Source organism: Elaeis guineensis, chromosome 10 (assembly GCF_000442705.2).
Source record: "Elaeis guineensis isolate ETL-2024a chromosome 10, EG11, whole genome shotgun sequence".
In the NCBI taxonomy this organism is placed as follows: domain Eukaryota; kingdom Viridiplantae; phylum Streptophyta; class Magnoliopsida; order Arecales; family Arecaceae; genus Elaeis; species Elaeis guineensis.
In genome coordinates, this window is record NC_026002.2 from 24,284,983 (window position 1) to 24,310,674 (window position 25,692).

At 33.6% G+C, this 25,692-nt stretch overlaps 1 protein-coding gene and 1 non-coding gene across 2 annotated transcripts; one reads left to right on the plus strand and one right to left on the minus strand.

The window, feature by feature from the left end:
* Positions 1-1,230: 1,230 nt before the first annotated feature.
* TRNAI-AAU (transfer RNA isoleucine (anticodon AAU)) lies at positions 1,231-1,304 on the plus strand. Its single transcript has one exon. It is a non-coding gene; the product is annotated as a tRNA-Ile (tRNA).
* Positions 1,305-3,034: 1,730 nt separating this feature from the next.
* On the minus strand, positions 3,035-15,598 carry LOC105059874 (probable gamma-aminobutyrate transaminase 3, mitochondrial). Its single transcript, XM_010943362.3, has 19 exons — positions 15,425-15,598; positions 14,228-14,358; positions 13,959-14,043; positions 13,558-13,630; positions 11,785-11,882; positions 11,337-11,429; positions 7,796-7,869; positions 7,613-7,651; positions 7,299-7,387; positions 7,147-7,223; positions 6,987-7,061; positions 4,847-4,894; positions 4,658-4,741; positions 4,499-4,586; positions 4,325-4,403; positions 4,079-4,169; positions 3,898-3,973; positions 3,612-3,727; positions 3,035-3,259 (listed from the first exon to the last, which is right to left on the minus strand). The coding sequence occupies exons 1-19, from the start codon at positions 15,464-15,466 to the stop codon at positions 3,191-3,193; spliced, it is 1,527 nt and encodes a 508-aa protein (XP_010941664.1). The 5' UTR covers positions 15,467-15,598; the 3' UTR covers positions 3,035-3,190.
* Between the last annotated feature and the right edge of the window lie 10,094 nt (positions 15,599-25,692).

Below are 25,692 nucleotides of genomic sequence, written 5' to 3' on the forward strand. Positions count from 1 at the left end.
GATTACCAATCTAGAGATGATCTTAGTGCATTCGATAATCTTCTCCTCTAGTCATGCGAGATGTCTCTTTATCTCATCATCCATTAAGGAAGAAGTAGCAGCCATGCTCATCTTTATCCTTTAATATACTTAAAGTATGGATAGTCCTACTCTTAGTTGCTTGTGTTGCTCGTGCATTTGGACCATAAATTAAAGCCCTCATAAATATAGAAGATCGATATTTTGATTTCAACTTGATTTAATCGAAGAGGAAGATTTCCTTCAACCTGCTCAATTTGAAGCTCTCTGAAGAAAACTAAGAGAGAGAAAAATTCAAAAATAAAGCTCTAGTTCCTTTCTTTCATGAATTCTCTATAGCCAAAAACTGAGGTGTATAGTCTTTATTTACAATACTAGTAAGCTCGAGTACGGCTCAATTGATATTCAAGTCTAGTCAAGTCAATCTCGAGTTTTATCTTTTTTTCATCATGCTGAGTTCGAGCTTGAGATATTAAGACTTGATTGATTTCATATCGTATTTCGAGTCTGAATATTTTGAATTGAGTTGAGCTTGAGCTTTTAGCTATTCAACTTGATACAACTAATTAGCAATAAATCAAGGTAATCTCCTAATTTTAATTTTTATTATAGAATATCTCTTCTTTTATGTAGTTAGAGCAGCCAAAAAAAAATATTTTATTTGAATCAATGCAACTTTTTTTATCAAACATTGGTGCTAACTTGGTCCTCACAATAAGAATTAAATCTCCTTGACATCTAACTTGAATCCCAAGCTAGATCGCAAACTCATCGGACCAAGCCCAGCTAAACCAATATCCAATTAATTTTCTTTCCCAGTACAAGGCTGTGTGTTAAGTTTGGTCTAAATTTGGACATATTTTGCTTTAATAAATCTAGATAGCTTTTATATTTGTTCTAATACCAATTGGCCCAAGCTTGGGCAATATATGGAGTGAAACTAGACTAAGTAGCTTCTTTATCACAATATATGACTTAATAAGACTCAAGTTGATATATCTATAGTATGCTAAGAGCCCGAGCTAAGATATTGGATTTGTGACTCTTGTTCATATTAAAAAATCATTATTTATAATGATTTATATTCTATAGATTATATCTATGGCAAGAGACAGCATGTCTTTTCATATTAGAAGAGTCGCATTTGAAGTTAGAGGAAAGCTATCCCCGAACCAATCTTGATCTTTCTTAATTACCACCCATTGTTATATAGGCCTATTAGCTCAGTTGGTTAGAGCGTCGTGCTAATAACGCGAAGGTCGCAGGTTCGAGACCTGCATGGGCCAATCATTAATTTTTGTCATCTTCTTCATGCGTACACCAATAAAAGGACATTTCCTTACCTTGGTTTTTTTTTTAAAAAAAGCTTTACTGGATTCTCCGGTTCCTGTTCACAGTCTGCAGAAGAAACTCATCCTTGCTAAAGCTAAAGAGAATATATTTGTAATCTTAAATACATCCTATATTCTTTCGGGATTCTGAATGGATCTCTAGGGGTTACATATTAATTTTTATAAGTCTGCTCTAGTTTATAGGGTATATGGTGACGGATTTTGGATCGCATTTCTCGGCTATTTAAATTGGAAGCTGGTGTCCATTACGACTTCTTCAAATAAATTTTAATCATTATCAATACAAATAAAAAGGAGATTTCCTAGCTTGTTTTCACTATTCTTTAACTTTGTTGGATTCTTAGGCTTGCAGTTGGCAGAAGACACTATCATCTTTGGGATTTTGAATGGATCTCTAGGGTTACTGCTCTTGTTTATTTAAGCTATGATCCAAGGCTTGCAAGGCGAGCTCATGTACTGCATCAATCTATTCAGTGAAATGTTCTAGGAGCTGAAGCCCCAAAGCTTAATTTAGAAATGAGCACAACTTTTCTTTAAATATGAAACACGTAAAAATTACAATGTCTTCCAAGTTCTCGTGTGATGAGCACATGCAATGCTCATAAAAAGATGATCTTATAATTTACCTTCAAAGTCATCTACGTTACATTTGTTTTACTCACAACGAACAGAAAAATGAAGATAACAAGGAAAAGAAATAAAAGAATGAAAAGAGAGGAGTACAAAGCCGTTTACTCCTCTTCAACCTTTCCAGAAGCCTTTAAATCTGTATTTAGTCTTGCCCCAGAGACACATAGCAAGAGAAAGAGCCACAAAATCTGAAGTTGCTTACTACAAAGTTGTCGTAGCAACTGCCTTTTGGATAATGGGACAACCACCTAACCTGGGAGTGGGTAACATCAATCATCATGGGCTAAATGCTGATAAATAGAAATAAACGGTTGATTTCCAAGCTTAAAGATGATAACTGCTGCATTTTAAGTAATAGCAAAAAAAGTTGCCATCAGACAAGGTCTGGATTATGTTGAAAGCATGCTCTATAAATCCCAGCGACAAAGTAGCAACATGGATTTTATACGGTTGAAAAAGTGATGTATCGCTAGGAAGTTTGCAATGAGTTTGTTTCTTTAAATGAATTTGGAAAAGGTTGATATGGATCTCATAGTAGAATCATGTTTCAAATTTACCTGAGTGTAACTAAAAGTAACCATAGCGGTAATGTCATAGGAGTGAAATTGAAGATAGTAACAAGGTAAAAATTAGTGTTACTGCTAATGCATATTTAGATATGGTATCTTCTACAAAAATGCTATAATTGATGTTTTGCATGGTGGTATGTATGAAAGAAGAGAGATGTCTATTATTCTGTTCAGTAGTGGTGTTGATGAGGATGAAGTGACAAGTTATCATGAACACTTCCAGACCTGCAAACTCTGATAGTCATGGTTTATGCATGCCCAGCCACCAGGTAAGAAGGTCAACTCTGCAAACATTAGATCATCCTTGCTATCCAGTCAAATCAACTTTGGTGGGCCAGGGGTATTAGGGAGTAATAGTTGTAATCATGATGGGCTACAGAAACCTAATGAGTTCTAGTGTACCTGAGGCTTAAATTGATTGTCCAACTACGCAAAAGCCCGGTCCCAAAACTAAAGTTTGCACCATTTCAGAAAATATAGATGGCATTGCAAGATATGTCCTTTTGAACAACCAGCTTCTGCTGAACATGGACAACAATTTTTTCACCAACACAAATAAACCACAGAAGCAAACTCTTTATTGCACCCTCGAGCACTTGATGTCTATTTTGGCTATTGTTTTCACTGGGATTTCAACTCCGCTACTCTCTGCTCTGTATTCTTGAGGGCTTCTCCATATATGCTTATTAACTGAAAGAAAACAGAACTAAAATTATGAGCATTCACAATCTACTGAGTTAATGAAAAAGAAAATGGACTGTGACTTTCAGCTCCACTAGTGAAAATAATAGCCTGAGGTATTGCCAATGGCCTCATAGTGCTGCAATTTGGGAGTAAGTCCCAAATTAAAAACCCTACAATCATGTATTTAAGCAAAGCTCATCTACTGCTTAGATTGTGACAGAAGCCCAATATGATATCTAGGATAGAAGACTCTTGAAAAACTGGCAAACAACAACTGAAGATTAAAACTTATGTGGTGCCCATGAGAAATATGGAAAAGGATATCCATCAGGAGCTAATAGAGAAAGTATCATCTTACTTCATCAACTTCACTTGGGGAGATTATAAAGGGCGGTGACATCATTATACTATCCCCAGCAACTCGAACCAGCATTCCACGCTTCTCACACTCCAATCCAAATATTGCACCGACCCCTGAAATAAGCATTGTATGCCATTATGACTTGTGTTCACTCATGTATGCTAAAAGTTCTCTGTATCTAAACAGATGTCAACATCAGAGCTACTGAAAGCTGTATAACTATCTGACACTCATCTACTGCAGTGAGAATGGTATAATCAGGAAGCACAAAAATGAAACTTACCCCACTCAGGAGGGAATGTAGCGTTAGGAGACTTGTCGGTAAACTCAGTCCCCAGTATCAACCCAGTTCCACGTATCTGCATGTAAATCGCTGGTTCTCAACAGATGTACATAATATTGTCCATCCACAAGAAGAATAGGTTTCAAGTCAATGTGAGATTAATGCACCAAGTAAAGAATACCTCCCCAATGATGGGACTTTCTGAGAAGGATCTAATGCCCTCCTGGAACCTTGGAGATATAGCCTGGACATGCTCCACAATATTTCTTTCCCTGGTAATAATTAGTCAACTTGGTCATTATTTTGAAATATTAAAGATAGTCACCATGAGCTAATCATGTGTACTTGCCCTTCTTGAAAAACAAAACTAATAGGGTACTACTTTCTAGTTTAAAACAAGGAAGCCATGTAGAGTAGTGATATTTACTTGTAAATCTTAAGTGTTTCCAATGCAACAGCGCAAGATAGAGGATGTCCGGAATATGTAAATCCATGAGCAAATGAACCTGAAAGATCGGAAGTTTAAAGTGGTGATAATTTGTACACATCCTTCAAAGAGATATAGAAATAAGAGTCTAATGACAGAATTGTTTAAGCTGACCAAGTTTGTTGCTTTGAGAATGTATGACTTCTGAAATTTCTGGGCTAACAAGAATCGCACCAATGGGCATGTATCCAGATGACAGAGCCTAGAAAATCAGTAAATACAAAATCATTATCTAACTTGAATAAGCTAAAAAACAATGCTTAAATAACTCACCTTTGCCACAGAGACAAGATCAGGCTGAATATTGTATTTGTCACATCCAAACATTGTCCCTAACCTTCCAAAGGCGGTGATGACCTAAAAACATAGATAAAATAGCACCTTAAACCAATCAAGAAGCTAAAATAATATATTTTCTTTTCTTTTTCTTGGTAAACGTGCAGTCATTTTGTGTATTAGTACCTCGTCCGCGATAAAGAGAATATCGTATTTTTTTACAACAGCTTGAATCTGCAGAAAAATTAGAGCAATGAAATAACAAAAGCCAAATAATGGAAGTCCAAATACTGCATAGACACAAGGCTTTCAAATAAACAAGTGAAAAGCTACAAATAGAAGATTAGAATGCTCAAAGAGTAACTTGCCAGATTTTTTAGCTGTATCACCAAGTGAATTAGGCAGCAGAATCACAAATTACAGTGGATCTTTCGAGAACAAATAAAGGAAAAAAAATAAAATTAATGTACAATTAGCAGAGAAGTCCATATATGCTTGAAACCTGAGTGTGGTCTATTTATGTCTAGAATTTGAGAATCCTGGTCAGCATTAAAATACTTCACACTTTTAGCATTGTGCTGAAACATATAAAATTAACCTACACTTGAACACAAAAATAGAAGTTTCACACATTTACGACACATTTTACCCTCTATTTTAGCTCTAATGGAAAGGACGGAAAATATCTTCAGACAATAAATAACCTACCATTATTCAAAAGGCAACCTCAATGGTTTATGTGTAGACCTGTGAAAACTAGGCTTGACCCAGCCCAAGTGCGACTTTTGCCAGACTCCGGCTGGGGTTGCTGGTCTGTAGCCTTGGGCCGTGCCACAAAGTTCAAGTTGGGTTCGGCTTGGTGTGTTATAACCCACCTAGCCTGACCGACCAGCAATTCTATATATACATGCATGCAGGCATGCAAACATATATATATATATATATATAATTGGTCTTTCTTTTGAATTATATCATTTATCTTATATGTTATATATTATACTCTTATATTCTTATTTTAAAATTTCAATAAAAATAAAGGGTTGGGCTAGGTTGGGTGGGCTGGTGAGCTTGCACGGTCTACTGAACTTAGGTCCACCTGATCTTGTTTAGGCCGAGCAGGCCAGGCCTAGGCTTGCAAAAACTGTGTCAAGCTAGGCTTGGGCCTAGCAGAATTCAGTTGACATAAGACCCAAGATTGAACCTGGCCCAGGCGGACATATGCTCAACTGCTTAAGTCTAGTTATGTGTAGAATATGTCAATGTTAATGTCTGAAATTGGTGACACTAGAATTAGTATAGTGAATGTGAATGTTGAATCTACAAAGAAAAAACAAAGTTGAGCCAAACGAGAGCATGTGGAATTGTGCATCTTATCTTGATGGGCAAACAAGGGTTACAAAGACTAAGGGAATGTGATTCTTCTGTTGGCAGAAATACTGAAAACTTCAGGAATTTTTTTCCTCAACAACCATAACCACAATCTCAAATCAAATGGTGCTTTGATCAAGAAAGTGAGGTGTCACTGAATCATGCAAGCTCTAAAAGCTCCATTAGAAAGCCACAACCTCTTATGTGTGGAGAATTAGATGAAACTAAATTTCACTAGCTATCCTCAAGAAAACATGGAAGCTTGAGAACATGGTAGTGCCATAAGAAACCGTCCTGAGCATGCCATGCTTGCCTTTTCTAGCTGACATTAATTTGTACACTGCAATAGTTATGCTAAAGACAGACCACTGCAATAGTTATGCTAAATGATAGTGGCAGTTCGGATCAGTCAATTAGGTAAGATAAAAGATAGGGTAGCAATTAGTTGCATGCCTAAAAGATTTTGATGAATCCTCTTATCAGATTTTGCAGGGCATAAAATCATGTGTACATTAAAAATACATTACTTTAAGTAGCCCATTCATACACTCAGGTATTTATCTAAGATCATTCTTTCACTCAGCCTTTACTCAGTAAATAAAGGAAAAGGTAAAGTTTTTACAATTATGATGAACTTTCTACGATCAGAATTTAGAGACAAAATATAGCTGAGATCAATATCATGTGCTAAGAGAGGTTCTAGTCATAACCCCATAATTCTTGAAGAAGGCTTTATTTTTGCTACACTCGTGGTGTAAAAAAAAATTGTCCAAGTAAAAAGTTAGAAATGAAGAAGGTACAGGAGGATTGTATTTTCATTATTCAACCCAAACTTGAAGCCCATATACTCAGAATATTATTCTTTAACTTAACCTTAGCTTGTGAATAAACAAAATAAAATAAAAGTTGCTGACAATCGTATAAGTACGGGTAGAAAGTGAAGACTTCAGATTCTTACCTTCTCAAAATAGGTCTTTGGAGGAGGGATAACACCTCCAGCACCCATAACAGGTTCAGCAATGAATGCAGCAATCTGGAATACATACCAAATCAAATACTAATTACCCTCTACTCGTGCTAAAGAATCCACATTAAGGCGGGAAAAGAGAAGCATTTACAGTATCAGGTCCTTCTTTAAGAATAAGATTCTCCAAGTTATTAGCCAATCTTGTTGAGAATTCTTCCTCGGTCTCACCTGGTACTTCCAGCACAGTTAATCAACAAAATACTAAAAGTTAAACCATGCTTAAAAAATTAACTAAATGAGTACCAGGAAGATGGAAGCGCCAGTAATGTGGACAATCTGTGTGCAGTACAAATGGTGCTGGAAGATCAAACTTTTGGTGCAGAGCTGGAAGACTGTCGGTGCAGCAAACCGTTAATGAAATAGATGATTTAATTGGAGAAAGAAAAGCCAATGGTGATAAACAAAAGGAAACTGAATCAGAAACAAGCCATTGCACCCTATAACTACACATTTTCAGTAGTGACAAACCATAAAATCAAGATGATTTTTTTTTTTTTTGCAAGCATAAATGCACTTCATAATCTAAATTAAAAGCAAATATAAACTTTGCTACTTACCCAGAAAGACTAGCTGCTATTAGCGTTGATCCATGATATCTGCCAAAAATGCAAATATTGCAAAAGATTAGACCAATATATACAATAAAAGAGCATTGCATTCTATCACCTTTGGTGCTAGTTTATGAAGATATGCCATTAAATACCAAATAAATGATGTGAGTAATTAATTTGATGACATACGATTTTGCTCGTGCTATGAATTTCTTCTTATTTGGCCTTCCCAATGCATTGTTATAATACCACACAAGCTTTACCTGATAGAAAGAAACTCCCAGTCAAAGAATGACGAAAAAATATATCATGCTCAATCAATTTAATCTTCATTTAGCAATAATTTTCAGGTTGCTTAGATAAAGATTGGTAACCTTAGAAATGTAAAACTACCAAAGCAGATAGGAAACCAACTTTTCATGTGTGCAGAAACATAACCATAAATGAACCACATTGCAAGGCAAAGGCTCACATTTGAAAAAAATGAAAAAAGAAAACAAAATGGAATGACACCATTTGGAGAAACTTTACTATGAAAAATGAAAATTCTTTCAGTCCTTAACTCCTTAAAAGTTTCAGCAGCAAACATCCATTGCCAAAAAAATGACCAATCTAATAACAAAGGTTTTATTTTCTACCTAATCTCATTCTGAGAAACTTCAACAAGTCCATATACCTGTCCTCACACTGTCCTCTCAGTAAAACTACTGATTACCATTTTATTAACCTATATCTAGTAAAGGCTCTCATGTTTTCTAGTAAATCTATTGATCATAATTTCAAAGAACTGTTCACTCTTTTGCCTTCATTTTCTGACCAAAAATCATGTCTGTATAACCTCATATAATGGCTAGTTCATCCACAATCGCTATTTTCTAACCCAGAATTCTTGGTCGACCTATCTAAAGTCTAAACTAATTTATATTAAAAAAATTAGAGTTTGTGAAAAGAACTCATTCATGTGTTTGTGGCAATAGATAATAGACCACATTAATGGCCCAAACCTACTCTGGATTTTACATCTATTGAGCAGTGCAACTGAGAAAAATCCCATAAAAACCACCAGGTTTTAACTTTAAAGTTTGGGCTGCCAAAAATTTAAAAGCTTCCAGAGTCGTCAAAATCACAATTTGAAGAAGTTTTGCTGCAGGTTCTTCATACTGTAAATGATAAGACTCCTTTGGAACCCTCAAATTTTATTTCTGTCGGCCTTCAAAAGCATTTAGCACAAGCTAATGTATGTCACGACAACCTCAAAACTATAACAAACATAAAATCAAGAATATCTAAATAAACTAAGTGGCTTTACAGTTGGCTTTTCATCATTCTGTCATCAAGCAGGGAGACTGATTTCAATCAGATTCTTTCCTTTTAATTTGTATATCAGAAATAAAGTTATAGGCTAGGTCCAAGGCTCAAAGCTAGGCATGCACCTTACTAAAGTAAGGTGCAAAATATGCATGTAAGCATATTGTATGCATCTCATATGCACATACATATGAGCATACGGTATGCATCTTACTCCATGATTCATGATGTTATACAACATCTTACTAAGGTATGTTGTGTCTGTATTCACCTTACTCCATGATTCATGATGTTATACAACACCGACAGATACAAACACAACAAATAATTTCATCCACACAAACAAACAGTCACGAAAATGCACTTACAACCACCCAAAAAGTCATCACAGACACAAAAAGTCATCACAGACACAACATACTTGCAACCATCCACAGTCATACAGACACAATGTACACAACCACTAAGGCACACCCTTTTTGCGCCTCAGCAACTCAGCAAAGTGTGCTTAAGGCTCGCTTTTTGAGCATCTAGATGAAGTAGGCTCGCTTGAGGTATACTTTGAAAACACCACCTAAGAGATGAGTGGAGTTCCTTATATCAACCTTGTATTCTTCCTTCATCCAGATGCTTTGCATGCTTAGGAACTTGATGAAAAGCAGTCTGCAACACCCCAAAAGAAGGGAATCCAAAATGTTTATTGCAATATAAACAGTCAGTTTCAAGTCAAGGGAAAAATACATAATTTTCTAATCCTTAAATCACCAAAAGTCACTATGTGAGAGAGTGCAGTCCTTGGTCTTTTTCAGGAACCAATATCTTGTCCCATTTTCTTCATTTTAGCTTGTAAACTAGCTGATTTTTCGGGGTTTCAAGCAGAATGTTGTTGAACGGTCAAACATAATCATTTCATCATTGTTGACAACTACCTTCTTATTGATAAAGCTAACCTTTAGGATATATCTAAGATTAAGGGCCTGTCCAGGAACTTCCTGCCAGATCCAGCAAGATCAGCTGGAGAGAGAGAACCAGCAAAGGAAGCTAGGAAGTGGGAGAGCAAGAACAGGTGAACAAACAGGAGTTGCAGGGCTCAAACCCCAGAGGATCAAAAAACAGGCCTTGAGATGTCGTTTTACTGATCCTGCAGGGACTGGAGCCCACAGCCCCCATGTTCATCTTCTCCCACTTTCCCTCTCCCTCCTTTCCTTCCCCGTGCTCTCTGTCTCTCTCCTGATGATCCTACTGGATATGGCAGGAAATTCACAAACAAGCCTTACAGAGTTCACAAAAAGATTGTAGCAACATCCGAAAGAAGGTGAAAAGATGTCCTTTCTTAACTGGAGTATTTTAGTGGTTTATGCATAATGGCAGAATAATGCAATTCAAATTAAACCGATCATTCTCTTTCTAGATTCATAGCTAGCTGTAATGGATGTTACTAATTAAAAAATTGTCTATCTTGACCTTAAAATCCTATGGTAATATAGAAAACATACTGCTGACAGTGGCAGTTCATCTTTGGCTTATGCCGAGCATTTTAAGACACAAGTACTATCCCAAGTATCAAGTTGAGACATCCAACAAAACTTTATAACAGTTCCATATTAGATTAAATAATACTCTGATATTCTTCAATTCTTGAAACAAATCGTAATAGAAAAAAGTCCATTTTACTATCTTTGCAATTTTAATGTGTCCAGCATCACTGTCCATCCTGTTAGAGACCAACCAGATTTAGACAATTGTCAAATCATCATGACAATTATATTGCTTCACAACCCCACGAGCCATCCTTGTCATGACTAGGTGTACATCCACTGCTAGATCCTTAAGTAAGAATATAACCTGATAAAGGACAGAAAATTTTAGCATGATTGGGCTAGTTGACATCAGAATAAACAACTGAAGAGTCTTGATAAAGCACGCCAAAGCAACAAATCCCAGTGAGAACAAGAAAAAGGTGTTGAATAAAGATGACAATGAGAATAGCTAGGTTTGTCAAGAGAGAATCAAGTCTGCAGAAACAAATAAATTATTAGTCACTGAAAAAAAATCCTGCACCATGTCAATATTTATTCCCTACCCATCACCACAAAATATATGTGGAAACAAGTGTTTCAATGTTCTCTAGTGTTACTTTTGAGGCTTGGTTTCTCCAATTTCCACACTCCTTGTGTACTATTGTTACTACTTGATCTTCACTACTAACAATAAAGATGCAGAAACTAGCTCTTAACTACAATGAAAAACAAAAAGGTGTCTGCATTGCTCCTGACATATCTGCAGAGCGCCAAATTTGTTCTCTTACCATGAAACAGGGAGTCTGACAGCATCCAAATAAATTAAAATATTAAATTAGAGAAAAAACATCATAAGGAATCCTTGGTGATTTCCGCTAGCTATACAAGGAAAACTAACAGACCTGGGAATCATTAGCTTCTGAACCACTGTTAGTGAAGAAGACCTTCCCCATTTTCCTTGCTGTGAAAGTCTCAAGAAGTTCCTTGGCAAGATCCTGCAAGAACAGTAGTAAAAATTTTCATGGATAAACATTAAAAAGTACCTTCAGGAGACTAATCAATGATTCATATGAAAGAATAGAGTAGCAGCTAATGGAGCCAACAACAATAAGATGAATCTAGGAAAGTAGGGTGAAGCCTTCATCTAATTAAAACAGAACTCAGTTCAAAGTTGAGAAAAAATTTCAGTCATAGTGGTGCAGCATTTTTGGTTCAATTTTTTAGTTACAAGTTATTGTTAATCATGCAAAGTGGTATGTAACAGAATTGAGTTATACAAATACTATGGTAGCGTCAAATTATTTTTAAAGAGATAAAAGAAGCTAGAAGTATATAAGAAGTCCAACATACCAATGAAGGCTTTGTGGTACGATTCCAGAAGGAATGATAAAATGGCAATTTTTTTAATTGTGCAGTTGCAGCTTCAACAAGTCGAGGTTCACTTCCACCTGAAAGATATTGAAATGGCATGTTCATGAAAGAATAAATTAAATTAAATTAACAATCTAGTGGTAGTGGTGCATAGATTGATATGTAGAAAACATTGTAGTTCTCAAAACTTTTACTTCCGAAAAAGAATATCAGAAAAGCTTTATCCATTTTGAGGCTTAAAGACCTGCAAAAATTATAACTTGACTAAACAGAAAAGAAAATTCTTTCTCCCATGTATTGAGGATATGAAATTTACATCAGACTATTGATTTAAGTGTTGGCAGTCAAGATGTGCAAAATCTGAACAGAGACTACCAATCTTATGTTTCACAACAAAAAAGGGAACACAAGAGACCTGTATGTCACAATAGACCACCCAACTTTAGAGACCATTCAAATGACACCAAATCTACCAAGATGAAAATGCAGATAGCATGTTAGACACAGAATAACCTAACTGTAAAAGAATGAAACTCAAGAATTTGACTGGGCCTTCAACTATTATATTTCAGTTGTTAACTGGTTGAAGCTTTAGTTAGCACTCCTCTCTGAGAACAGCTTAGATTTCCATCAGCATGCATATGTAAAATTATGTGTCAGTAAAGCAGTACTGATATGCAAGAATGCATGTCATATACCAAACATTCTCTTTTTTTTTTTTTTTTTTTTGTGGTGTGTGTGTTGGGGGGGGGTTTGAGAAAGAGAGAGATGGAGGGAGGCCCACCTGCACTGTAATTACCCAGGTTCAGATTTTTGGGATGCAACACCCAAGAATCAAACATATAACCTTTGGTTGCTAAGAAGGGTGTGACCACCAAGACAAACCCCAATGTGCTCAAAAAGTGATCATTGAGATATACAAATTGACCAAAACATTTATTCAAATAACATCACTGTATGGGAACATGTATGCTGCTAATAAGTCTACCAAGCATTGGCATTATGGAAAATCATCAGGTGCTTCATCAAAAAGTTAGCTCTTCTACCTGAAAATTAGCTATAAGCAATTTAATCCTTTCTAATACTTCACTCACAGCAAGTCCATGCAGATTTGGCATCCATGACAAACAGGGAAACAATGTGCTGCTTGCGTGCTTTCTCTGTTCCTTCCCCTCCCATTTCAATCCTATGATTCTATGTGCTAATAAACCTCAGTTTTCATTCTTGTTTGACTAGTAATCAACATGCACTAAGTTTGAATATGGCATAACAACAATAATCCTTGTGTATTATGATCCACTATCCAGAGGCCTTGCTAACATCATCATTTTCAAAATTTCCTAAACAATTTGCACCATGAACCAGCTTGACAGCAATAGTCATACATTCACACTGGCCATCATTTGACAAGATGCTGGACAGAAGATTCCGCAAAAAAAGAGACACAAGTTGAAGTTCCCACAGATAAGAAGAAGAACAAGAGTCCAGAACCTTTTCTTAAAGCGATGCATAGTGTGCTTTGTAAAATAATACTAACTTTCTTCAAATGCCTATTTGTGAAGACCTTTTCAGACTAGATGTTGCCATATTTATTTGTTAAGATGACAATAAGCCAATATAAAAGTTAGTAACCTGTGTCTATATTAAGATTATGTACCAAATATATCAGTGACAACAAGAACAATGTACTGGTGCTTAGAAGAGAGTGGATCTGAAAATGACATTTAATAATTTAGCAAGGATTTTAAGTACCTAAAGCTGTGCACCATAATCCAGCAAGGGCATCAAGATATTTCTTCCCATTGATGTCATAAACATAAGAACCCTGCAGCATTTACCAACAGCTTTCAGTTAAACATCAAATGACATTTTTCACCACTGTAATATTAGAAGCAATGTTGTTTCTAAAACCACTTCAACATTGTATTACACCAAATAATTGCAAATAGTTCCAAAATCTGTTATTTTTCATCTTTGCTGGCTTGAACCTTTAGAGCTACGATTTTGTAAACCCGAAGTTAAATTGTTGTAACAACTCATGACAGTTAATGTCATAATTTATGTTATCCACATCTTTTAGATGCTTGCAAGGTAAGTAGATTATCAGGGAAAACCAAAACAAAAGGACCAACATAAGTCACCGAGGTTATTACCTCTGATTTCTCGATGACTAGGGGGTGCAAGTCGGTGCTTTGCCATCCAGCAGTAAATGGTGCTAACATATCATGCCCCTTAAACCTGACAAGTTCATAATATGACACTAGAAAACACGTTTAATAGATGCACAACATGCAAGTCCTGTTGCACAAATGTGGGAAGTTGAATACGAGTAGCTAAAACAAGCCACAGGGCATGAAATAGTGACAGCATATTCAATGTTAAACTAGAAATTAGTTTATTTAATAGATCATAATATTCATACCCTCTTTCATCTGTTGGATCAGTCTGAAGCGATGCCTCTGAACTCATCAGCCTTGCAACTGAAGCAATGTATGGAGGTGCATGACTCTGCAACCCTTCAGCAGTTGCAATATGCCTGATGAGCATGCCAACCTATGAATGATAAAACAGGGATATTGATACAACAAGATAAGCAAATGACATGGAAAAAATAAATAAATAGCAAAAAGAAATCATATGGGCATCTGGAAATACTCATCGAAGATCAGATCCAGAACTAGTTACAACAAGCTAACTTTATCAAACAGTCATCAAAAGCATTAATATGTGGTCCATATAAGAAAGAACTACATGACGTCTAAACACAGATCCATTTACAAATACTAATGAGGAATGGAATCTAAAAAAAATATGTCAGCCAAAAACTGACCACCCAAATCATGTATAAGAACAAGTGTTTCATGATTAACTACGTACTTGTGTGTATAAATTAATGCATTGGGAACTACTCATATAGAACCGATTTAAAAAGTTAGAATAAAAAAACGAATTATGATGTATACATCAGTAACCAATTCACCTAAACAAGAATTTAAAATTGTCTAAACTAGAATCTGTGGCCAAAAGCATCAATAATTAACTCACATAAATAATAACAATACAAGTTCGACACAATTGCTATGGAAATTGAGACTAAACTAGTTCCAAAGAAACGACTCAGAACCAAAAAAAATAAAAAATAAAAAATCTGCATTGAAACCATCTAGACCCAATTCACACAAAAAAGAAAGCTCTACATGCAGAAAACGAAGTGACCATAAGAATCGTTCAACACCCACTAAAAACCATACATCTAGATCAGACCCAAAATAAGTACCAATTAAAAAATACCAAAAGCAGTGGTAAAAGAGAATTAGAGGAATTCCATCGAACCACTTCTGCTTAGAAACATTCCAAGTGGCTAATCTTCCAGCCAGTTGGAACCACTCATGGAGATTCCATACATTCATAAAAAAAAAGTTTTTTTTTTTTCTTTGAGAACTACCTCAAATCAAAAATATGACTTCTATCCAGAAGCCACATCCATCCAATCCATACACCACGAATACCACAACTATACGCCAAATCAAATAAAAAAAATCACCACTACCATTACACAAATATAGTGAGTTGATCCCAAAAAAAAAAAAAAAACATTCAAAGCGAGGAACTTGAGCACCTTTGAGGAGGCCTTGGATCTTAGGAGACTTTTGCCTATCATCTCTGCTAAGCCTCGGAGTCTTCCAATGATCTCTGTATCTCACGCAGAGAGATCGGGAGAAGAAGGGGAAAAGAAGAGGAGAACGGAGAGAAAAATGAGAAGCGAAAGAGATAGACACAGACGTCGTCAGCATCATAATTTAATTCTTTGATTTTCTACTTTGGGATGGGGCCCACTAAGCAGAGGAAAACGCCCCATTTTATTGGAAGAAGCCAAGGAGGTAAATAGGAAGGAAACAACGTTTTGACTCATGAATCTTTGAGGGGACAGATTATTTGAGGGTGATTCCATCCATCAAATAATTTCTCCTTTCAGTGAGTTGTAAGCCACTTCCAAAATATGAAGGTTGTGAAAATAATTTTTTTTTTTATATATATTTTCTGTGATGATAAAATGTATATTAAAAAACTTCAATTTATAAATAGAACTTCTAATTGAAATTATCAAATATAAAATTTTTTATATATAATTATACAAAAAATCAATCAATCGAAATTAAAAAAAATATAATTTTTTTTACACATAATTATATAAAAAATCAATCACAAAATATTATTTTATTTATATAAAATAAATTTAGGTTAATATATAGGATATATACATTAACATCCTTTTGTCCTATATTTAGCACCTTTGAGGAGGCCTTGGATCTCAGGAGACTTTTGCCTATCATCTCTGCTTAAGCCTCGGAGTCTTCCAATGATCTCTCTATCTCATGCAGAGAGATCGGGAGAAAAAGGGGAAAAGAAGGGGAGAACGGAGAGAAAAATGAGAAGCGAAAGAGATAGACACAGGCGTCGTCACTTATCTGCCACGTTAGAATGAATGAGACGGCAGGTTGTCAGGATCATAATTTAATTTTCAAAATATTTTTAATTTCTACTTTGGGATGGGGCCCACTAATCAGAGGAAAATACTTGATTTTATTGGAAAGAGGTAAATGAGAAGGAAACTATGTTTTGACCAGACCGATAAAATATGATCTGATTCATCAATTTGATCCATATTTGATCTGTCATAAATAAATTTAAATTTAAGCTAAATAAATTTAGCTCATAAATAGATCAATCTATTTAACTAATTTAATAAGTGAATCGGATATAAATTTTAGATATCTGATCTATTTAATCCGTTTAATATTTAGATTGGGTTGGATTAGATAACTTATTTAACCTGTTTAACTTCTTTCTGATCCATTTAACCCGACTTGTTTAACCCGTTTAAGATCCGTTTAACTTGTTTAAAACCTGTTTAACCTGTTTCTGATCCATTTAACTTGACCCGTTTAACCTGTTTAACCCGTTTAACCTAATTTGATCTATTTAATAAATAGATTAAATAAATCGGATCGGATTACCTGTTTAATAAACAGGTCGGGTTCAGGTTTGAATTTTTGACCAATTTAATAAACAGGTCGGGTTTGGGTTGACCATTTTTTGATCCGATCCTTTTATAATCCGATCCGTTTACGACCGATTCGATCCGTTTGCCACCCCTAGTTTTGACTCATGAATCTTTGAATGGAGAAATTATTTGAGGGTGATTTCATCCATTAAATAATTTCTCCTTTCAGGGAGTTGTAAGCCACTTCCAAAATATGAAGGTTGTGAAAATAAGAAATTTTTTTAAATATATTTTGTGATGATGAAAAATATAATGAAAGACTCCAATTTATAGATAGGACCTCTAATTGAAATTATTAAATATAAAATTTTTTATATATAATTACATAGAAAATCAATCCATCGAAATTAAAAAAATATAATTTTTTTTGTACATAATTATATAGAAAATCAATAACAAAATATTATTTAATTTATATAAAATAAATTTAGACTAATATATAGGATATATACATTAACATCTCCTTTGTCCTATATTTGGTTGGGATCATAAGAGGATGGATGGATGAGATTAGAAGGATGGATGGCCTTTATCCACTATTTAATTCAAAAAATTATAGAAAGAATGGATGAAAAAAGAGGGATTGTCCATCCATCTTGACCCATCAATTTGTATCCTCCTAAATTGAAGGGATACAAAAAAAAATAGATGAAGTATTGATGGATAGATTTTTACATTGATAAAATAAATCTTCACTAATTTTTTGATAAAATTATAATATTTTTTATTTTTTTATTCATATTATTTATATATATTTGTTATATCTACTATTATTCATGTATTATTAAATTTTATTACTAATTATTTAATTTTAATACATAATATTGATAAGTATAATTAAATAATTAGAATTTTCTTCTATTTTTTATTTTTATCTACTATTTTTAATTAGCTATTTATATAATATTAATTAATTATTTTACTTAAATTTTAAATTAATTAATTAATTAATTAATATGTATAATTAATTTATTAAATTATTTATTAAATTAAATTAAATATTTATATAATTTTTATATAATTATAGATTATAATGATTATAAGTCTATATATTGTTTACTTTTTTTAGCATAAATAAATATTATAAATTGATAATAGTAATATTTTTTATCAAAGAATAGTCTAGTAAAAATATTATATAAATATTATCCATCTTTTTTTTCATTCTTTCTATACAAAATATAGAAAAAAATTATTTCTATCAATTCTTCCCTGTTTCACTAAACATATGAAAGAATGAATAGAAGATCCATCTATCCTCTTTCTCATTCATCCTTCCTTCAATCTATCTTTCATATCAAATAAAGGGTTCAACTTAAGAGAATATGATAATGGACGCCATCTTGAGTTTATGAACCAAATTGAAAAAAAAGCCCCGGAGGATGAGTTTTGATAAAGATATCAATAAGTTGCTCTTGAGAATCAATACACAAAAAATAAACCATTCCATTAAGAATGTGTTGATAAATGAAGTGACAATCGATCTTGATATATTTGGTCTGTTCATGGAATATCTCATTATGAGCAATCTGCATGGCACTCTGATTATTAAAATAGAGTATAGTAGCTCCAGAATGAGAAACTTCCATATCACCCAATAACCACTTAAGCCATAGAAGTTCAGCTATAGTATTTACTAAGGCTCGATATTTAGCTTCAATACTTGAGCGGACAACTACAATCTATTTCTTATTGCACCATGATATGAGAGAGTCTCCAAGATAAAAGTAATACCTAGTAGTAGATCAATGATCCATTAGATTACTGCTCAATCAACATTGCTAAAAATCTATAACTTCAGAATGGGATTGGTGAAAAATGAAAGACAATATCTTTAATGTATCGCAGTATATGTAAGACCACTATATAATATATGGATCGAGGGGCTGCCATAAATTGACTGACAATATGAACTGTATAAGCAATATCAGGCCACATAATAGTAAGATCAACTAATCCTCCTACAAGCTGAAGGTAGAGAGTGGAACCATCCAAGAGTGCATCGTCAGCTAGAGTAAGCTTCACATTATTCTCCAAGGGTGTAGAAGCTATTTTGCTGTTCGAAAGTCATGCACGAACTAGTAAATTAAATGCATACTTGGTCTTAGATAAATATAATCCATCTTCCTTAGTAGAGATCTCAAATCCCAAAAAATAGTTGAGGAAGCCTAGATCCTTCATCTCAAACTGCTGATATAAATAAGACTTAAGCTCATGAATTCCTATAACATCATCTCCAATAATTATTATGTCATTCACATATAAAGGAAAAATTATATCCTCACTAGTAGATTGAACAAAATAATGCAAAATCATAAGAGCTAGGGTAAAACAAAGGTTGGTGATAGTGGAGCTGAATTTAGCGAACCAAGCTCAAGATGTCTAAATCCATACAATGCACATTGAAGTCAACAAACTTTTTGCTAAAGAAAAAGAAAGACAAGGGGAGGCTGCATATAGACCTCCTTAGAAATGTCTCTGTTCAAAAAGGTATTTTTTTTACATCCATCTAATAGAGTTTCGACTATCGAGCAGCTACAATTATCAATAATGTCCGACTGAATATAAGATGAGCTATTAGAGCAAAGAACTCCTCATAGTCTATTCTGTACTCCCAAGTGAATCTCCTCACTACAAGACAAGCCTTGTATTATTCAACTGAACCATCCAAATGAATCTTGATTTTATAGATCTACATACAACCAATCACTGATTTTTCAAAAGGCAAGTCAACCAAATCCCATAAGATTCTTTTCTAATGCTTGCAGTTCATCAAACACGGCTTGTTGCCATTCAGGATGAGAAGAAGCTTCTTTGAAGGATGTGGGTTCGTATAATATGGTAAGAGCATGATAACAATGAAAGTCACATAAGTGTTTGGGAGGTTCTCTTACTCAAGGGATCGGCGAGACTTAACTGGTGTGATACTAAGATCATCTTGAGAAGCAGAATCAGTGGGGTGGCTGAGGTCACAAGAAGAGTTAGAACATCTTGCATCTGAAAGAGATATTGAAAAAAAATCTAGTAAAGTATTATTGAACAACGGAGTGGACTCAATAGACTAAGATCGGCTCCCGACAAGCTGAAAAATATTTTGTGTTCCCAAAAGATCCCATGTCGAGAAATCTGGAGTCTTTGAGCAACAGGATCATAATACCTATAACCCTTTTGTTCTATGACATAGTGTAGAAAATAACACAAACGAGATTTTGGTTGGAGCTTGTTATGTTCATGAGGAGAGAGAAGCACAAAACAAGTACAATCAAAGATTTGGAGAATACTATAATCTGGACTCATATCATACAACAGCTCGTATGATGTGCGGTTATCTAAAATAGATAAAGAGAGATGGTTGATGGTGTAAATTATCATGAGGGTAGCTTCACCCAGAAGGATTTAAAAAGAGAGACAGAGAAGAGCATGGCTCGAACAGTATTAAGAATGTGACTGAGCTTATGTTCACTCGTTTGCTGTGATATCCCTGGATAAGACCTATGACTAACAGTATCATGTTGACTCAAGCTTTAAGAAATGATGAGTTATTATACTCAATAGCATTATCAAAATGAAAAATCCTAATGTGCTTAGAAAATTGAGTGTAAATTGTAGCAGTGAAGTCCTGATAAATCTGAGGTAATTCAATTTGATTTTCCAGCAAGTATATCCAAATGAAACAGAAATAATCATCAATACATATAATAAAATAATAGCTATCTTTTTTATTCAAAATAGGTGTTGGACCCCAAACATCAGAATGTATTAACTCAAAAGATTTAGATGCAATAGAAGTACTTTTATTAAAAGGTGAAGCCTTTTGTTTGCCTAACTGACATGACATGCAATCAAATTTTTCATTTTTGACAAATCCAAGGCATCCACTACTAACAAGATGTTCAAATCTAGCATGTAAAATATGACCTAGCCGAGTGTGCCAAGTGCGTGAAGAAATAGAGATTGCAGTAATAGTAACAGAAGAAGAAACATACAACAAAGTTAGCTCGAATGGGCACCCTAGCTTATGGCTGATCCCAATGAGCTACCTGTTTGAGAATCCTGCACATCACAACTGTGATTAAAAAAATGAAGCTCAAATCCTAAATTATAAAGTTGTCCAATGAGAGTAGATTTAAGGATAAAAAAAGAACTGGATAGGTATCTGATATAGTGAGAAAAGGTGTAGAATTGTTACCACTATGACTCACATGCATGAGCCATTGGCAATGTGAACAATGGGTGGTGAGGTTGGTAAGATTTTATATGCAAAATAAGAATCATCAGATGTCATATGATTTTCACAGGCTGAATCAATATACCAACATTTGTTATCTGAAATAGTTATGGACATTGCATGAGCAGAAGAACCTGTCTGTAATAAGAGCTGGTTGATAAATGCATCAAGATCAATAGTTGAAGAAGTAGTTAATTATTGAGTAGACTTAGACTCAGATGACTCAGGATTTGCAACCACAGTAGTCTTAGAAGAAAGAAAATTTTGAAAAGCACATAGACATGCTAGTTTTCTGTAATCAACAACTTTGTGACTTCTAATATTATAGAAAGAATATTTTTCTATAAACCTAATATTTTGACCACCGGAGGCATTCCCAGTAACTCTAGTAAACTGAGTGGAAACTTTAGATACCTATCGATGAGAAATAATAGTCGCCATAAGATTTGAATTGCCAGATACTAACGAACAGAGTCTAGAGCCTAATTTCTTTAGAGATTAGTTCAGAAATTACATTATCCAAAGATGGTTATGGAGACTTATGAAGTAATGAGGCTCATGTCGATTCAAACTCATCTCTCAAGGCCATTAAAAATCAAATCAGTCTCAAACTATCACGATATTTCAAAAATAATTGTGTATCTTTAGCACATTTTCACTCAGACTAGACAATGTTAATTAATCCCACAAGTAATTTAATTTTGAATAAAATTCACCAATGGACTGATCTTATTTTTAGTATAAAGAATAGATATCACATGTCAACTAATATTGTTGAGTAAAATTATCGAATGAATATTGATGCTAAAGAAAATCCTAAGCCTTCTTAGCCAATTCAAACCTTTCAAAAAGCATACTAATAGAAGGAATTGACGTATTTGTAAAACAAGTGATAATATGGTGATTGGCAAATGCATTATCTATCTCCTTATTATTCTTTTATGACTTCTTCCTGCTTTGCATAACATGGCATTCTATCTTTAAGAAAACTACATAGCATGTGCCTAATGATTGTAGTTGTGCCCATCAAGGATGACTTGAATATGTTGAAAAACATCGGTTATGGATTGCATAGACATGATGAATTATGATAGATGACGTGGTTGACAAGTGTAGGATGACTTGTGAACTAATTCTCTGCTATGCATAGCCGACGTATGGACAGAATGGATATTCTAAAAGGATGTGGAATATGTGGTTGCTTTTGATGGCCAAATTTTAGCGATGGATCAAAAATGTGATGCCAGACTTTCTTGTGATGTCAAATCGTTGGAAAGATGGCCGGAGAACCTCAATCTCGCAAGACAGCCTGTTGGAAAATAAGTTTCTATTGAAGCCAAAAAAATCATCACAAAATCTTTTGAATGAAGACCTTTCCTAAGGCTATGATATCACATAAAAATGAGAGAATTTGTATATGCATTTTTTTATGATGATGAAATATATAATGAAAGGCTCTAATTATAGACAGGGCGTCTAACTGAAATTAAAAACTATAGAATTTTCTATACATAATTACACAAAAAATCAATCAAATGAAATTAGAAAATATAAAATTTTTTATACATAATTATATAGAAAATCGATCACAAAATCTTACCTAATTTATACAAAATGAATCTAGATTAATATACACAATATATACATTAACAACGGTGAATAAAATTTGTATTGCATTTCTCTTGACAGATAAGTCTCAATGTAGATCAAGAACAAGTTGAACTTTCCATGATGTAATTTGATGGAGTCCAAAATTTACAAATTTCCACCATGTTTCCTGCTTAAGAATCTCATCTAATTTTATTTCATAACAAAATAGGCCCCCAGGTCATACTAATAAATCAGTTCTTAAGTCATAAATGCTTCAATGGGTAGAGTATTTATTGATAACTACTATGATATCTTTTTCTTTTTCTGTTTATTTAAAGTTGGGTCTTAAAAATTTTTCATCCTGATTCGAGAGATAGAAATACAGAAGTTCAAAGATTTTAAACATATGAATAACCTAGCTAGCTTGCTTTGGGCAAATTAAGCTAAAGCTCTTGCGGTTGCCTTTCTCTATTTAGAGTAGGATCTAGATTCAAATTCTGTAAGACATGTTTTCCTTTTTTTTCATTTAGTTGTTGAGAAAGAAAAAGGAAACAAACTATGGTAGACAATTATCTTTTTTCCATTATCTAGAATATAAAGTAAGGAGAGAACAAAGAAAAATAATGTGGAATTTTTTCTTTTAACGAACACAAATTTTCTTTCATCTCTTAGCTGCTTTATTGCAATTTTCTTCTTTGAACCAAATATAAGAAAATTTTAATTTTTTTTGTTATCTTCTCTTGTGCTGAGCTACTTTTCTTCTTTTTACTCTCTCGATTGATTCAGGCAGTCCTTTAATTATTTATTAAAATTATTGTTGGTACCCTAAACCAATTAATCGAGAAAAAAAAAAAAAGGCATTCACTTGAGAGTCCATTATCAATCCATCTAATGCAACAACGACTCCTTCCCTGGTGATCTTTACCAGCGTTTTCGTTTCAATCTTATAACCTAATTCTCTCTCTCTTTTTTTTAATCAAAAGGAGGCTCATCCCAGGAATTACTCTATTCAAGTATTTTTTTTGGGGGGGGGTTTAGAACTCAGGTTAAATATTTGAAAGAATTTTTTTTTTCTTTGGGTTACACTTGAATGAATACCTTCAATCCAGAATTTAAACAGAGAATCTCCCCCAAATGGAAGGGGGATTTCGTTTTTCCTTGTTTTTCTTAGCCAACATAACACTAAAATAAGAGGAAAAGGGAAAAAAAAATATCTTATGTGAGCTTGACCTTTTTGGACAAGATAGATTGGATCGTAGTGCACTTGCCTTGAAGAAACGGTGACCGGATACCAATTATTAATGAAATCCACGTCACATGCCCACATTCGGATTCCATGATGAAGATCCCAATCCAGCTGGTCTCAACTAAACGGGCCTCACACGATTACTCTGTGTCCAATAATTAAAGGGATGTTAATATCTCGTGGCCTTATCTCTATTAAACCATTGTTAATTGTTAAATACATCAGTGGGGTGGGCTCATAAAAAATGGTGAAATTTTTGTCTGTTTTTTTTTTTTTTTTTGAAAGCAAATTGTCTGAACCGGAGCTTCGGCCTGGCTAGAGAATGATCCGCTTTTATATATATATATATATATATATCAAATCCCACTTAAAATTAAAAATAAATTATACTTATAACTAATAATTTGAAAAATCTAACTTTATTCTTTTAGATTTATTTTTATCTAATACTTCAAAGTGTGATGTAATAAAATATTAATCAAAGCGTTAGTCTTAAATGGGACATAAATATCATATCAAAAAAATTATTAAAATGATTAAAATAATTTTAAATAATATAATAATCAATTCAATGATATAAATAAATATATTTATTTTATAAAATATTATTATTTTAACTAATCGTAAACATAGATTTTACCAACTATTGTAATAAATATAAATCTCAAAAAAAAATTTATAATTTACTGTTCTTTTCATGCAGGGGAAACTCTTAAAAGTTCGACCACACATTTTAATTTTTTTTTGCATACAAACATAAATTTTGATGAATATTTTTAATATTTTGATAAATTAAAAATTTTAAACTAATCTAGAATAAATATTTAGAATCGAAAAATAAAAAATTTAAAAATTTTAAAAGAATGTCAGTTGTAGTCATCTACAAGATAGTTTTAGTGTGACTAGCTATATATTGGACCATCCGGTTTGAATATTTTTCAAATTTTTAATATATCTATTTTGATCTTGCTAATGATTTAGAGTCACAGGAATTGCATAAACACATGTTAGTAAGTAAACGTGCAAGCCAACATGACTATTGTTATGGAAATAACCTGCCAACTGGAGCAACTCTTTTTTTTAAGATGCATTCAGATCGACTCAATAAAATCGCATCAGACCCAGGCCTGGAACTTTGACCTTACATTCATTTCAAATTGTCAACTCAACTTTTTATATTGATGAAATTGATAACGGATATCCACGACTAACAATCTTGATTCTATCACCCATAGCGCTAGTTTATGAAAATATCCTATTTTATATTTTCTTATATAGAGCTAATAAATGAGGTGATATAATGCATCTAAATATGTTACATTAGAAAACCAAAAGAAAAACTATGATGATAATAAGCATCCACTTTTTTTTAGTAAATAATTACCTATATAGATAGTAAAAGTATAGCTTATACAGATAGCAAAATGAAAGCCTACTAATATAAGGCCTCTATTTTAATATAGATATATTAAATTCATGTGAGAATAACAACATTAGATATGGCAATTTTAGCTGATCCAGTACCCAACTCGATTCGATCTAAATGGAGTGGATATGAGAGCGGGTACAGATATTGGCCGACCTGATTTACACTCTATCCATTGTCATCCCTAAACAACACAAATAGGGAAAGGAATACTTATTACAAGTAAACATATTGCAATTTGTTACTATCTAAAAAAAAACTTGCATATGTAAACAAAATACTTCTTGCTAAAGAAGAGGACTTATTGCTATAAAACAATACTTATTGCAGTT

Excerpts from the sequence above, each read along its gene's own strand:
- LOC105059874 (XM_010943362.3), bottom strand. The coding sequence starts at position 15,466 with ATGATAGGCAAAAGTCTCCTAAGATCCAAGGCCTCCTCAAAG. Across the intron at positions 4,170-4,324 it reads GAAACACTTAAGATTTACAA|GGAAAGAAATATTGTGGAGC; the intron begins GTAAATATCACT and ends AATTATTACCAG. Across the intron at positions 3,260-3,611 it reads CCCCAAGTGAAGTTGATGAA|TTAATAAGCATATATGGAGA; the intron begins GTAAGATGATAC and ends GTTTTCTTTCAG.